This window comes from Ambystoma mexicanum, chromosome 10 (assembly GCF_040938575.1).
Source record: "Ambystoma mexicanum isolate Mex_15411 chromosome 10, UKY_AmexF1_1, whole genome shotgun sequence".
Taxonomy (NCBI): domain Eukaryota; kingdom Metazoa; phylum Chordata; class Amphibia; order Caudata; family Ambystomatidae; genus Ambystoma; species Ambystoma mexicanum.
In genome coordinates this window covers 473,281,288-473,298,124 of record NC_090932.1, presented here as the reverse complement: position 1 = coordinate 473,298,124, position 16,837 = coordinate 473,281,288, and the positions used below count along the sequence as shown (strand labels likewise).

The 16,837-nt window shown below is 45.0% G+C and overlaps 1 protein-coding gene across 1 annotated transcript in view; it reads right to left on the bottom strand.

The window, feature by feature from the left end:
* Positions 1–2,894: 2,894 nt before the first annotated feature.
* The window catches only part of LOC138492890 (alpha-1,4-N-acetylglucosaminyltransferase-like), a 149,252-nt gene continuing 135,309 nt past the window's right edge, over positions 2,895–16,837 (bottom strand). Inside the window, exon 2 of the mRNA XM_069620203.1 lies at positions 2,895–3,506. Within this exon, the coding sequence (XP_069476304.1) occupies positions 2,895–3,506 (612 nt within the window). The remainder of the gene's footprint in view (positions 3,507–16,837) is intronic.

Below are 16,837 nucleotides of genomic sequence, written 5' to 3'. Positions count from 1 at the left end.
TTACTCCTCCTGGAAGAGGGGTCATGGATTTTTGTATGGACAGACAGAGATTCAGCAGCGAGTTGTTGTCAATATCCTCATAATTAGAAACATCCAATGGTTGACTACCATTGTGATTAGATTCGTGGGAATCACCTAAAAGGTCAGTGCCCAATTTTTTTTTTTTAGGGATGACTTTTTGAAATAATGCAGGTATATTGCCTTTATCAGGCTTCTCCCCCTCATGCACAATCTTATTGTCTTTAACAGTAGGTGTATGATCGTCCTTGGCACCGTTACCCCTCCTCAAGTTGTAGCGGGTTTTGGAAGTTTTAGGTTTAACCATTTTGAGCAATTTGAACGATTAAAAAGTAACCAGGATCGAAGAGGCTGTTAACACCTCCGCAGTCTCCTGATCACACGTATATTTGATTACTTAGCAATATTTGATTGAATAGTAAAGTTCAGCTTCACAGCCCTTACCTCCACTGAAGTTCGTAGTGTTTCAGTTCGACTGTATAGGGCCCAGTGTAGCTAGGTTATATGGCACCCCAGCATCAAACAGCCATAAAACAGTCAGCGCCCTTGACACCGTCGGGCTTAACGCAGCAAGGGTGAATGTGGGTGTGTTTTAAAAGAACTTCTGGTCAGGTGATGGGTCACGTGTCCACCAGTTGGCTCCGCCCCCTCCAGGGAACGAAATTCACACAACAAGAGTCCGTGCTGACTCGCAGTGCTGTGGTCCACTGATCAATTCAAAACGTTCGGTATGGTGAAAGAAAAGCTGCTTTTGCAAATGGATAAAAACGCCAACAAACTACTATTATAGAACCGGTCGCTTGGTTGGACATGTGTGCAGAGCCTGCGACCCAGGTTCAAAACTCATCCTTCCGAGGTCGATAAAAGATCACCAAACACTGTGGGTAATAATAAGCAGCGGGTTGTAGCACTATATAAATGCTGAAGTATTATTATTATAACAGCTTATTAGGATTTGGGGCACATGAAATATTTAAGGCATGGGCAGAAAGAAAACACTGTTTGGGGTAAATACACCGTGTTTAAAACTGGCCAACTGGTAATTGTCGTGCAGTGAGTAATATTTGTGGAGGTTGGAGGGACAAATACATCTTCAAACGCCTGTGCACTTTGGGTGGATATTTTCGCTGCTCGCTCACCGGCTTTATGACAAAATCTTGATTGTTTAAAAATAGATCACTGTAATTTGAAATAATTCTCTCATATTATCCATTGCTTTGAATATCCATTTGATTGTTTAATATGTAATATGTTGTTGGTTCACATTTCTAATACTATGTTCTTGGGAACCTTATTTCTTTTTTAATTATGTACCCATTTATTTTTAAGAGGGAACCCCCTTTGGGTTTCCACCTTTCATGAGGTTACCCAATTGGATCCCTACTCCCTTCCTTGAATACATACTCCCTTCCCTCACTCATTCCCCAGAAAGCCTGCTGCGCCCAAAGGCATCCAGAGCATAACAATAGTAACTGGAAGAATGAATGTGGCAGGTGTTCTAGATCAGTCGTCTTCAAACTGGGGGGCTGACCCCCCAAGGGGGCCCGGAGGATGTCCATCATGCTTTATGAACAACTTCTACACCTCAGTAACCAGAGCAATCCTGCCCTACCAGCAAGCCATCACCTGATCAGTATTACCTGGAGGAGAGAAGAACATGATGGAGAGTGGGGGGCATACCAGAAAAACGAGGTGATCAGCCAGGCAAACCCAGGGCGAAGATGAAGAGGAGTAGGGCAGAATAGCCTGGGGGACATGACGGGATCCGGTGAAGGGTATACACTACATGATCGGATGAGGCTGTGTGAAAGCAAAAGATCAGCTAGCAAGGTTTAACTAAGAATGGATTTACAGGGTGAAATATGTAGAAGTCACCCTAGCAATCACCAAAAAGTGTGGGGAATTGTAACCTGACGGAAAGAGGAGATGGGTTGAACACCATGTTGGGGGGGAGGGGGCAGCAAGAGAAAAAAGCATTAGCAATGACAACAGTTTGGGCTTTTCTGAAGGTATGAGATAGGCATTTGCCAGGCACTGTCATAATGGTTCTAAATGGCCAATAATGGCAGCAGCTGCAACATGGTGTGACCACCTGGGAATATAACAAGCAGTGCCTGACAAACGGCCACCTAATACCTATACACAAGACAACATGTGCTTAATAAAGCTAGTTCAAAGAAATTCCTGAAAGATGTGTTTTGGGTTTAGAGGGGCAGGTAGTGGGTGGGGATGGCAACAGTGATTAGCATGATCATGGGCAGTCAATGGGTGGGTAAATGACCAAACAGCACTTACAAGTTATGTGTCGCTCCATATACCCCATCTCCCTCCTAGCTATATGCCAATGGACTACTTTTGGCCTATAGGTAGCTCTTAAGTGCCACCTAATAGGCAGAACTAAAAAGGAAACTTAAGCCTGGGCCCCTTATTCATCGAAAAATGAAGGTGATGTTGACGTATTAGTTATCATGACATCCTGCTTGTTGCACCCAAATGATCCTGAAGCAAAACCATAATCAGAACCATCCAGGTTTTTCAAACATATTAGGCAATCAGAGGTGCCCCACTGACAATGTTCTGGCACAGACCTATACATAAATAAAATTCCTGTTTTAACAGAAGGATAAGAAAATCAGAGTTCGTTTTAGTTTTCACCTTGTGGAAATATATGCAAGTAAAATGGCAACATTTTCCAATTTTAAAATGTTTTAAAAACACATAACATTTATCCCATACCTATCAATTCTTTAAATTAAATCCCTGAGATTTTGCTGAAACCTTGATTCCTCTGTAAACCCTGCCTAAGTGGGGGAAAGCAGAACTTTGCTTTCCAGTAGATATGTAATGCTTGCCAAATCCATTCGAGACCAGTTGACTCACTGCCTGCTCCCACCCACCTCCATTAATTCCTCCTCTGTGCTGTTTATCAAAACCTTATAGGTGGTTGGGCAGTAGATTTTATAGAGATGCTCCACTAGTGTGTTGCTTCTGGGAATCACTGATTTGGCCTCACTGTTCATGTAATTCCATAGGTGTAAGGCATATGAGTCTTTAAAGGTTGGGTTAATTTTCCAGACTTCGTAGTATCTCTTCCAGGAAGGATATCCGATAGGGTAAAAGCGTTGCAGGTTTAGGAAGGAAATGTTCTGGCACATCCCATCCTCCTTTTCCGGGAACACAGGAAGCTTACACCTTTTTCTCAGAATTCTGGTAAATAAATCTGGACCTTGGTACCCCCAGATACTTCTGTTGTACTTTTCTACAAAGTTTTCCATGCAATCCAAGATAAATTTATGGTGGAATTTAAAACTGAAGATCCCATTACTGGAATAAGTGGAGTGCTGCGCAGCAACAAAGTCGTCCACTGCTATGCGTCTGATGGAGATGATATCTGTGTCCATGTACATGCCACCATATTTCCAGATCATTGCAAGTCTACTGGCATCTGCACTGATGTGGAGCCAATGCTTTTCACCTGTGTGGTTAACCTGCAAAATGAGGGAAGACATGTTAGATACTGGAACTCTCCTGGTGTTTGTAAGTAAACATATGGGTGACGGTTGTTAAATGGGAATTTAATCTGCTTTCTTCTATATCATTTATTGATGGCTTGTCTGTCTAGACAGAAAATTGAAAAATGGGATAGGCAAAAATGACAATGATGTACCCCTTGAACTACGATGTCGCAAAACTAGGAGATTTAACAACTGCTCTATCATTTCAAGAAACAAATAGTATGTCAAGTCGTTGTATAATATGTTTGTTATTTGTAAATTGCACATCTATCAAAGGTAGTGCACTCATCACCACCTAATGACCCCTTAGGAGTTGCAGCTGCAACCCCAAAAATATAGTGGGGAGAAGATTTGGAAGGTTGCAGCAGTGGGTAATGAGTCGCATGTGGCGTGGCACAGATGTGCTAGAAAATATGTGGGCCCTAGCACTTATTTTTATTTACAAACTGAGCACTACAAGAGGGAAATAAATCCAATCTTTCAGTTTAGTGAATGTCTATGATGTGCTGCCACTATTTTAGTTATTCAGCTCAAAATGACCTCATGTTTGTGGGAGTGAACAAAATCCTCCATAAACTCAGTGTCTGCTTCCACCTCTGATGAGAGCTGTCTTTTCAGCAATGTTCAAGTGATTCTGTCCAATGCAGGCTGTGTATGAGGAGCTCCATTACAATGCACTGCACACTGTTCCCACGTGGATATTCTGCTGGCTAACTGTACGCAATTCCGATTTTGTATGTTTTGAAAAATGGGACTAATACCAAGACCATACAAAAGGCACAGCAAAGCCACAAATCCAGACTCACTGTAAATGTCAGCCATTTTTTCCAGCGTATACTGTGGCATGCTACCCATCTGCTATGCCATCACCCAGCAGAACTGTCTGGTACCTGCTGCTGCCAACGTGTACAGCTTGCCCCTTATTTCTCTCCAACTTTTTGCATGCTCCACTCCTCTGACACCTTCTGCAAAAACACCTCCCTTCTGCTGTGGCAAGATCAGCTTTATACCTTCACCACACCACACCCCGCCAACACATGTCCATCAGAATCAAAGAACAATGAAGAAAAAGGGCTTTTCATCACAAAATCATTGTCGTGGTGACCTGTACCATGGAGAAGGCAGCCTCTTTGGTTTCAAGGTAAGACCATGTTTCATCCTCTAACCAAGCTGTCAGAGTAAATCTGAAGCAAGGTCAGTGCTATGTCTGACACCCCTCACTGCATTCGATGATCTCAAAAAGAGCAAGCAAGGATTTGAGAGGTGTGGCCCAATCCTGGTCACCGAACACCATAAAGAGTGCCTAGCCACAGGAGGTAACTCAACATCACCACCACTTCGGAAGCTTCAATTGTGGGATAACTAGGCACCAATGATCATTGACATTGGTTTGCATCGATGGAGTTGCAGCAAACCAAACCTCGACCACCTGCCGCACAACCTAGTTGAAGAGTTGCATAAGATAAGACGACAGGCCGATCCCACTGCCCTCCTAAGGTGCACCACTCGAGACACCCAGGTAGGTGGTGGTTCAGTCGGAGGGGGGGCATGCATAAGAGGGGAAGAAAAACATCCCAGATTGGGGAGAAATGGAGAGAACCCCATAGTTGGAAGTGAGAAAGAGAAGCACCCCTGAGTGGGGAGTGAGAAAGAAAAAAGCCCCAGAGTGGGTAGAGACAGCGGAAACCCTGCAAGTGGGAGGAAAAAAAGAGGAAAACCCCTGGAGTGTGGAACCGAGAAAATCCCAGAATGGGGACTAAGAAACGCCCAACTGTTGGGGAGGGGGTAGGCGAGAAAGAGAAGCACCCAAGAGCGGGGAGTGAAGAAAAGCCTCCTAAAGCAAGGAGTGAGACAGTGAAAAGCCACTCAGTGGGGAGTGAGGAAAAGAAGCATCCCAGAGTGGGGAGAGAGAGAGAGAAAACCCCAGGGTGGGAAGCAGAAAGGAGAACTACCCCAGAGCAGAGAGAAAAAGGGAAAAACCCTGCATGCAGAGTGAGAAACAGATGCATCCCAGAGTGGAGAGCAAGATGGAGAAAAACCCAGAATAGGGAGAGGAGAGGTGAAGAAATCCCCAGAATGGGGAGTAGAAAAGAGAAACACCCCTGTCTAGGGAGAAACAGAGAAAATCTCAGAACGGTGACTGAGAAATTCCCATCAGTGGCAGAGGGACCAAAGAAAACCCCAGAGTGCGGTAGTGAGGATGGGAAAAGCCCTAGAGTGGGGAAAGACTGAGACACCCTCTGAGTGAAGAGAAAGAAAGACTGACAAGGGAGAGATGAGAAGTCTGAGAGGAACTGGAAAGAGATGGAGAGAGACTTGGGGCTGGGAACTCTGGACCGAAGTCCACCACACCAAGAATTGTCTACTCTGAACTGGTACTATGGGCTCAGTCCTTTTCTAAAGGGGTACATGATTGGATTGGTCATAAACCAGCATACATCACTTCCAGCCCAAGGTACCCAAAAGTCGTATGTTGTTTCTGATTTTCTTTAAAGAAAAGGAAAGTGGATTGGCTAGTATACCATTTCGGATGGAGGACTGTTATATAGCTTTGACATCCTGAGGAGCACCCGTGCGACCTTCTTTTTAAGAATAGGGCTAGTCTGACTCCTGTTTCTGATCTGCCACAGTATATTGTGCCACATCATACGTTTCTCCAGAGGCCATAATTTTGGTCTATGATAAAGCATGGTTTGGTTGCAAGAAAACCTGCAGGCACAAACGTTCTGTTTGCATTCACGCTTTCATGGCATGTTCCATGTGGGCTCTCGACACAGAGTGAGACACGTGATGAGAAATTTGCTTTGTGCATTTTCTCACAATGTGCAATGCATGTGGTCATGTCTCTAACATCACCAGTAGTGGATGTGGGTGGAGAGGCATGCAAAGACCTGGTGTAGTCCCTAGGGATATGTTGTAATTGTTGTTTATGTGTGTCACCAGTTTGACAACAATCACAGATCTCCACCATACACAAATGTGTAGTGAACTTGGTCTCCCAACTGGCTGCTTTCAAGGTGCCTTTGGCCTAACGGCATGGTTTGGGAGCCCAAAATGTCCAAATGTGGTCTGAGCTCTTTTGCATGCATTTAGCATTTGCCTCTTGTTTGTATGATTAACCTAAGAGCAGCATTTGACAGCAGTCAATATAAGGGCCTGACTTTACATCATATTGACTCTTTTTCAGAAGGAGTTCCATGGCTATTGCTTCTGCAATGCAAACTCCTAACAAATCTTTGTTATTCAGTGCATGATGCTGTGTTTGGCATGGGAACAGGGACATTCCCTTTATTTTCATGCCATGTGTACACACAGTGATAGGTAATGGTGGAACCAATATTGGACATCCCCAAAGACTTCCAAACATAAAAGAGAGGGCAAAATCAGCAGAGATCCTAGCGTCTCTGCCTGCATTAAAGTGTGATAAGGGCAGCGACACAGAGGTGTTTCCCAAGATAGAGCAGGGAAATCATGGAGTTGATCTTCTGCTCTGTGTCCTGCAGACCACAGGACATCAGCTCTAAAATGACCATGATTTGTAAAATCCTGCAGTGAATCTGTCTCTGTTGGTTTTCCTGCATTATGGCTATTTTGAGCTGCACAAAAATAAAATAAAGGTGCATATGTCAAATTGAATATGTGTTGGGCAAGCCCATCTGTGGAATGGAGTGTAGAACAATAATTTGCCTACAAGATCGCATAGGAACCTACAATACAACACACCTAAGATATTCTGAGTGGTAATCTAATGTCACACCAGACATTGTTCCATGCTCAGTCCTGGTGTTATTGTGAATTTATGGATTTGCATTGTTGGAAAATACAGTCTCCAAATTTCAACCATGCAGTACTTTCAACACAGCCACTGATTTCAACAGAGACAGTGTGCACCAGTTATAAATGATGCTGACATTGCAGCACATGCCATATGCTATGTATGCTGTAGGCTTTATTAATAATACTAACATGTAATGAGCTAACATTTTAGTACATGCTATATGTAGTAAAGGGTGTACTCACAGTTAATATGGGAATCATATTGGCTTGATATACAGGCCATAGGCTCTGTACACGCTAGCCTATAGCAGGTAGATGAACTAACATGCTGGCTGTGGGTTACCAGCTTTCAGAAAATAAAGTGAAGTTACATTGCAGGTGAGATTTAGAGTCTGTGCTAGGTGAAACATGTTGAGTATAAGCATTCCTTGTTCTGAACAGGAAAAGGGGAATGGAAAATAAGTTACCTTATTGACAGATGTGCTGAATTCTGTCCAAAAATCTAAGGGCTGAACAGAACTGCTAGAAGTGTCTGTCATGTGTCTAGTGGCACCCAAAGTGGGTTGGAACTTGAGGAAGTGACATCAGAAAACAGGTGGGTAAGGGCTGATTTTGAGGGAGACATTATAAGGAACTGAACGCTGGGAGGCTGGACTTGGCCTGTGGCAGATTCCATAAGGGGTTGTTGCTGTTTTCATAAGGCTGGTGACTTTTGCATGGAGAATTTGTAAAACAGGCTTTCCACATAAATCTGTGGATGTTTTAACAGAGCCTGTCATATCCATCGCATTGCTGAGATTGTATAAGAATAGGGCCTCAGATTTGACAAGCTCTAATTGTGAGCAAACACTTGAGACTGCATTTTGAATTTTGGAAGGCTTTCCCCGAGTGTTAGAGCCAAACTGTGACCTGCGAACATCGAGGCATTTATCCAAGCCTGACTGGGATTGCTGCGAAGGCCATGGGCAGATAGGAGATCTGTGTTTGTTAGGTCTCTCAGCAGGCTTCTAAGCTGCAGTATTCCAAAGCAAAATAGTGGGGGCTGACATGAGCTGACCCTTGAGATGGGTGCTGAATTGAAATGATGCCAGTGCAGCTGGGCTGAGTACAGTGTCAAGTTAAGTGATGTAAGTATAAATAGGGTTCGCCAAAGAATTCTTTTTGGGGTGTCTTGCAAGGGGATTTTGATTTGGCCAAGTCAAATAGACATACAAAGACATTTTTCTTATGTTTCACGGTACCCAACAACATGAATGTTTTCTTAATCTAAATTGTTTATCGGAATAATTATGTTAGCAAGAAATCTCATTTATTTCTAACATCAGACCAACCAGTCAGCTGACTAAAAGGTACAGGGGTAGACAGTAGGTGGGGCAGAGGCATTAAGGTAAATGCCCACATAACCACTGAACTTCATACTAGGGTGTGTTCCAATTGCTTCCCCAGTCTGTCAATTGTATAAAGGGGAGAATTGATAAAGGGTGTTAATCCATGGTGCAGGCAGTATTAATGAATATTAAGTAGCTGTTAGAGCCCACAGAAAACTATCAGTGTGAAATTGCATGTTCTGATTTCTTTTCTATAATATCATGCATGGTTGACTATGTTGATTTCTTTTGACCTTAGTAGAGGACAAGGGGTAAACAGGACTTGAGGAGAGATTACTTACATGACCAAGATACTAGATAGGGATTTGAGGCTGTGCTGTTTTGCGAACAGTATTAATTTTTCTTGCAATGCAAAGTTTGTTATGTTTATTGCATTTGTTCAATAAGAGTGTAACACTGATGTTTCGCTCCTGAATTTTTCTCTCTGCTGAATGAGATGAAGGTGCCTGAGGGCATAATTATGAAAGCCTGTGTGGTAGTCTGTTATTGAGTAGCCTAGTTAATTCACAATCAGTAGTGTTGAGTCCAGGTGTATTCAGTGCAGTTGGTGTGAACATCTGGTGTGCTCAGTGCAGGCAGAAAATCTACATGCTCTCTATCTATCCCGGCCTATCTCTGACTGTGGCCACCATTTGCAGGTCACTTGCCAGGTTGGCCTCTTCGTCTCAGAGTGGGCGGACTTCTATTTTTCTATCCTTACCTCTACCTTTCAACTACTGCTCAGAGACCTCATCATCCATCTGGATATTTCTAACACATCATCAGGACTCTTGCACAATCTCTGCAACTCTCTCTCTCTCTCTCTCTATTCTACCCTCTAGCCCAACACACTCTTCCGAGCACACCTTGGATGTTCTCATCTCTTCAGACATTCCCCTCTCTAACCCTTTCACCAATCATGGGCTGACACCTTTCTGTTCTCCTCCTACCTGAAGTTATTTTCCCCCTATATGAAGCCAACCACAGCACTACCACCTACCTTCTCAGTCATCCGGTCCATGAAGCCTGTGTCAGTGGAGTCCTTTGCTGCTACTTTCTCTCCTCCTCCTATGCATGTGGTCGATTCAAACTCTGACACAGCCCTCTCTAACCTGTATATTCTATCTCTAACATTCTGGATGTACTTGCCCATGTCATGAAAATCTGTCTTAAGCCTACCTCCAAGTGCAACTCTTGGTATGACTCGGACCTTGCCACCCAAAAACACAAGTGTAGGGTGGCTGAGAGGAAGTGGAGGGCATTGGACACATCCTCTGACAAACAGTCCTGTCGCCTGCTCTAAAGGCATTACAGACTCTCTGTCTCGTCCAAGAAGTGCACCCACATCCAAACCCGTATCTCTGCGGCCTCTAGCAACACGGCCAAACGCTTCAAAATCTGTAAGGAGCTGGCCAATCCTACTGAAGTCTCCACCTCTCCTGTTTCCTCCCAGACCCTCTGCATGGCTTTGGCCTCTCACTTCACCACTAGAACTCTACTCCCCCCCCCCCTCTAACTCTCCTGACCCACTTCTGGACACCTCTCCCCCTCCTCCTCCTTTCTCCTCCTTCTCTGCGATAACTCCTGGCAATGTTTCTGGACAAGTCTAATCTATTAAAGTGTCATCCAAGCAGGTGTACCCCTGCACTTCCAGAACCATCAAGGACCACATCAACACCCTCGCACTAGCCTTGGCTGAGTTCTGCAATCACTCTTTTCCAACTGGGACTTTCCCCTCACTGCTAAGTCACTGGGCTTCATTACACGTTAGGCAGTAAGGGTTTACCGGTACCGGTAAGGGCACCTGTACCGGTAAAGCCTTACCGCCTTACTACGAGTTCCCTTTGCGGGACCCGACCTTAATGGCTGGTTTTACCAGCCGTTAAAGTAGGGTGCCGCAAAGGGACCTTGGAGCCCATTACGGTACCGCAATTTGCGGTACCGTAATTAGCGCCTTCCCCATTCCCATTATGCCCTATGGGGGCAAAAATGGGAATGGGGAAGTGCCTTGGTGAATGGGGAATTACCGCCCCACTCACCTTGGAGTAGGGTGGTAATTCCGCCATCCACCAAGGCGGACACAGTAAAATACCGGCGGCAACCATGGCGTTAATAGCGCCATGGTTACCGCCTACCGTGTAATGAGGCCCACTGTCTTGTGCAATCCCTCCTGAAGAAACCTTCTGCCGATCCTTTTTGTCCAGCAAATTATCACCCGATCTCTATCACCCCTTTGCTGGGCACTCTTCTCACAGTGTACTGCTTCCTCCTGACACACTGCACCACACTCCTACCACTTGCCACACTCAATAGCTCTAAGCATCCTGCCCTCAACCGCAACACGTCACTCACAGCCAAAACACAGCATTCCATTTCACGCCATTCTCACACATCTAATTTGCCTGGTCATCATAAGAGCCACCTAGCATCCACGGCACTGACCGCCAATCAGTACTCACACTTCATTAACTTTTGCACCATGCCCTGTCCCAACCCGTATCTTAACTCTCCAGCCTTATGGCTGGAACACTTTGCTACCAAGCCTATGCCCAATCAACCTTGCTCTCTCCTCCTCAGAAATGTCAGATTAGGCTCAAGATTCTGCCACAAATATCAACCTCCACACCACCTTACCATCAATAAACCCCATTTGATCCAGGGACACTCTACACCTATACCTGACCCCACTGTTACTACAAGGCCAAACCCCATAACTGACCCAACTTTCCTTCCCAACAGTCCTAACTTCACAAAAGACATCATGATTGAAAGGGGCCCTCGTCAATGCTAGATCCTTGCTAGCTCATGCACTAGACATTGTCGACTTTATTGTAACTCATAACTAAGACTTCTTAGCAATCACTGAAACCTGGCTACATGCCGCAGCCAGTACCACTTTGGCCATCCCTGAAAATTACGCCATCACTAGATGTGATAGGAACTCCAACCTTTCCAAAGGTGGGGGTGTTGTCTTCATCTTCAAAAGATCACTTGAACTCAGGCCTATTTCTTATCAGCAGATCCCATCGGTCGAACTATTATCGGTTAAACTACCGATATCACCTAACCAAACATCCACTATTCACCTTATTTATCGACCACCAGGACCCATTAACACCTGTACTGATAACATTTCATCTCTTCTTGCAGATAACACAAAACCCAAGTCCCAAATCATACTACTGGGAGACCTTAACTTGGGATTCCAAGACCCCAACGATCCCAAATCCCTTGATCTTGCCAGTACCTTAACTGATCTATGGTTTACGCATCACATCTACACTCCTACGCACAACAGGGGCAGAACCCTTGATTGGCTTTCTGACCTGAACTATAGCATCAATTTGGTAATGATCACCGCATGCACATGGGCATATCACCACAAAATTACCTTCTGCATCAAATCCGGTCAGCAAAGCCCTAAACAAAATATTGCCCCATCTATCTGCACAAGAAACAAGAAGGACATTACTAAAGACTCCCCATCATCCTTCCCCACCTCACAGAGTATTGTCTTCCTGCTCAGACCACACTGTACTAGTAGATACGTATAACCAAACTATCCACAAGGCACTAAAGATCATAGCCTCACTGAAATTGCAGGAACCTAAACTTCAAGCTCATCTCAATTCGTGGTTCACTCCATACCTGAGAGATTTACGCAAAAGAAAAAGAAATGCTGAGGCACACTGGAAAACCCTTCCCACGGACACTAACAAAAGCTCTCTAATCTCAGCCCTTCCAATTACAAAGACGCAATATTCCTTGCAAAAAAAGATATTACAATAACCACATCCTTCAGGCTGAATCCAACACCAAAGAGCTTTTCAAGATTGTAAAAGAACTTGAATCTCACACAGCCCCTATTGACACCTGCAATACTGACACCGATTGGTGTACACATATCCAAAAAGCCCTCCTGGATAAAATATCTACACTGCAATACAAAATCAATGCTAAACAAATGCAGCCTTCACCCAGATTCGCTACCTAACTCCCTCCTCAACAAAATACCTCCACTGACACACTCCTTCAAATCCTTCCATTTTACACCTCTTTCTATTGCTGAGGTGGAAAACATCATTAAATAACTGAAACCATCTAACTGTCAAGGTGACTCCTGTCCCAGCCCTATCATCAAGGGAGCAGCCCCTTTCATCACCACTTTCATCAATGCCTCTTTCAAATCTGGAATAGTCCCTGACAACCTCAAGGATGCTTGGGTCATCCCACTTTAGCAACCCTACTAACTACTGACCTATTACTATGGTTCCCTTCTTATTGAAAATCTTGGACCGGGCTGCATACTTACAAATTCAGGAATACCTGGAAAACAATAAAATCCTAGGCCTCCATACATCTGGCTTCTGACCTAGGCACGGAACGGAAACTGCCCTCATTGACCTAAAATCACAAATCGAAGACCTAAACGACAACGGTAAGCTGGTCCTCCTACTCTTGTTAGACCTATCAGCAGCATTTGACTTGGTCAACCACCAAATTCTCTGCCACCACCTCAAAAATGCTGCCCACTTCTCAGATGAAGCTACATCTTGGATCAGTTCCTTTTTGACAAACAGAACTATGCAGGTCTTTTCTCCATCTGCATCTGACAAACCCTCTCCAGTCTTGCGTGTAGGGTGGCTGAGAGGAAGTGGAGGGCATTGGGTGCATCCTCTGACAAACTGTCCTGCTGCCTGATGTAAAGGCAATACAGACTCTGTCTTGTCCAAGACGTGCGCACACATCCAAGCCCGTATCTCTGCAGCCTCTAGCAATGCAGCCAAACTCTTCAAAATCTGTAAGGAGCTGGCCAATCCTACTGAAGACTCCATCTCTCCTGTTTCCTCCCATGCCCTCTGCATGTCTCTGGCTTCTAACTTCACCACTAGAACTCTCCTCTTGCTCCCCCTCTAACTCTCCTGGACCACCTCTGGACACCTCTCCCCCTCCTCCTCCTTTCTCCTCCTCCTTCTCTGCGATACCTCCTGGCAATGTTTCTAGATAAGTCTGATCTATTAAAGTGTCTTCCAAGCAAGTGCCCTGCTCCTCCAGAACCATCAAGGACCACATCAACACCTTTGCACTAGCCTTGGCCGAGTTCTCCAATCACTCTTTTGCAATGGGGACTTTCCTCTCACTGCTAAATCACTCTCTTGAGCAACCCCTCCTGAAGAAACCTTCTGCCGATCCTTCTTGTCTGTCAAATTATCACCCGATCTCTATCACTCTTTTGCTGGTCAAACTCCTGGAAAAGCTTGCCATCTCCCAGTTTACTCTACAGACTGAATATGCTGGTTGTCTCAATGACCATCAGTCTGATTTCAGAGCAGCCAGAGGCACAGAAACTGCTCTCTAGGACACCCATGAAGATCTGCTCACCAATCTTGAATCTAGCATTCCCACTGTCCTCATCCTCCTTGATCTTTCGTCTGCTTTCGACATGGTCCATCATGCCATCCTGATCAGCCATCTCTGTGAGAACCTAGGCCTCACAGATCAGGCCTTGGCTTTGCTGACCCCCTTCCTCTTGGAACGACCCACCCAGGTCTAACTTGGGTCATTTCTCTCCATCACCTCTCTCTCCATATATGGTGTTCCCCAGGGCTCTAACCTCTCGCCTTGGCTTTTCAACATCTGCTTGGCCCTTTTGGACCACCTCATCTCTACCTTCTCCTCTAACTTTCAGAGTTTTGTGGATGACACTCCGCTCTGCTTCAGGCTCCCCTCAGCCTCCTCACCTCCCTCGCTCATTCCTGACTGTCTATCCATGATCCTGAGTGGTGAACCTCCAATTTCTCTGCCTTAATGCCAGTAAGACTGAGATCTGTCTCATTTGGACCCATGCTCCCCCTTTCCCTGTTTCACTGTGGCCGCTCTCCTTGGGTCCTCTCTCTGTGCCTTCCTGTGAGGCAAAAACCCTTGGTGTCATCTTCGACTCCACACTCTCTTTATATCCCCACATCACAGACCTCTCCAAGAAGGCCCACTACCAGCTGCACCGCCTCAGAGGAATTCTTCCTTTTCTCACTTTCCCCCAGTAACTCACTGTCTGCAGAGCCCTGGTTCTCTCTAGGCTGGACTATTGCAACAGACTCTTTCTCAATCTGCCTTCCTCAACTCTCTGCCCTATGCATCTAATCCAGAACAGGACTGCAAGATTTACCCTTTGCCTCAAGCCCAGGGATCATATCTCTCCAGCCCTGAAATCTCTCCACTGGCTCCAGGTGGGCGCAAGGATCAAGTTCAAGAACCTCTGCTTCTTCCACCAGGCTTTCTGGGGCCATGGCCTGCACTACATCGAACTCTCTCTTCCTAAACACCTTCCTTCTTGAGCCTTTCTCTCAGCCACCTCCAACTCTCTGAGGGTCAGATGCTTCTCTAGGCAAAGAATGGGGGTAGATCTCTCTCTGCTGCAGTTACCTCCCTTTGGAATGGCCTCCCTGCCCCTTTCAAACTTGAGCAGGACCACCTGAGGTTCCGGAAACAGCTCAAGGCCTTCCTTTTTGCTTCCACTTTCTCTCTCTCTCTCCTCTCCTGACCTATCTCTCTGCTGCGCTTACTGGTTGTCTGGCTACTCTCTGACCCTCTATGAGCACCAGGCTTCTCACCGACCAGTAGCCCCTGCACTGCCTCCAGGTCCACCATGCACTTAGGGCTGTATCTATAACACTACAGTCCTCTGACTCCTTGCACTTACCCAGAGCTGCCTGCCATGACTGCTCTTACTGAGAGCACTAATGCCCTGATTGCACTTCCCTTTCCTCCCCTCAGCATTTCTCCCCATCCTCTCCCCCCCACATTGCATGATCCAAATGACAAAAGGCCTAGTAAGACCAATTGTTTTCTCCCCCCTATGTCTTCCATACCTTGTCTTGTCGCGCGATAAACGCTTGTGTGCAGGCGCGTTATAAATCACTGATCATATCATAAATGATGCCAGAACATAGCCAAGGATTCCAAATGAAAAGGGGAGATGAAAAATTAATTCTTACATTTTGGTGGAGAATGCAGGCAACTTTTGGCCAAGTGCATTTGTTAAGTGTGGCGCTTTGTAGGGTGGTCATATTATGCTGTGATGGGCACACTTTGAATTGTCTTTTGAATTATTTTAGTGCTGCTGTGTGTCAAGTAACCTTGGTACACTGCAGACATGGCAGAAATTGAAATTGCTGATTGCAACACATACGCAGAAACCACATTTTTTGGTTTAGCAACTTGGACATCAGAAATTATCTCAGGTTGGCGAGAGCAAATATTATCAAAACTTGATAAAGAATGCCCTGAGCAGTTTTTTGCTTACTCAAGCTCCTTCACCCCAAGGGCCGCAAATCATAAATATACTGCTTGATTAACCTTAAGTAAGGTTTGTTTTACATAGGATGCTGAGGTAATTGCAGCCTTGCAATGAGAGTTGGCAACTGTGCTTGTAAAATTGTGACAGTTAGAAGAGAGTTCAGAAAAGGGAGAGCCCAGTGCAAAATTGCAAGCCAAATGTGATGCTTTCAATTTGGAGATTGCACAAAAAGAGAGGCAAGTGGGGGAATGCGATGGGGAAGTTGCCCACTTAAAAACAATTCTAGAGAGTATTCGGAAGATAGAGATTTTGCTTTGTCAGAAACGCAGTCACTGTGCGAACATAATAAGCAGTCCTCCAGGGATATACAATCACTAGAAAGTGAAGTGTTTAGGTTGATGTCTGAACATGATAGGAAGATGGAAGTGATCAGTGACTACAAAGTACAGCTCACAAATATGAATGTTAAGCTTAGAAAAGAAAGCTTTGCGTTTAATGAAGAAACACAAGAATTAGATGCACAATTTATAAATGAAATGACATCCCTAAAACCCAATATGTCAGATTTCCAATCTCACAATCCAACCAAGTGCTTCTAGCTTTATCCGGAACATGAATGAGCAGGAAAGTTTACCATTGGATGAATTAGGGAGAGAGATTAGAAAACATTTCTCTCCATTTCGGCCCATTCAGGATGCGAAAAAGGCAGCATACAATATGACAGCTCACCCAGAGTCGCCACAACACTTCTTGCAAAATTTAAAACAAGCTTCCTCCCTTTTTGACATCAGCTGTGATGTAAAATCAGTGCAGTTCAGCAACGAGAGGTGGTCTCCCAACTAGCCTGTGAATTAACTAGAAGT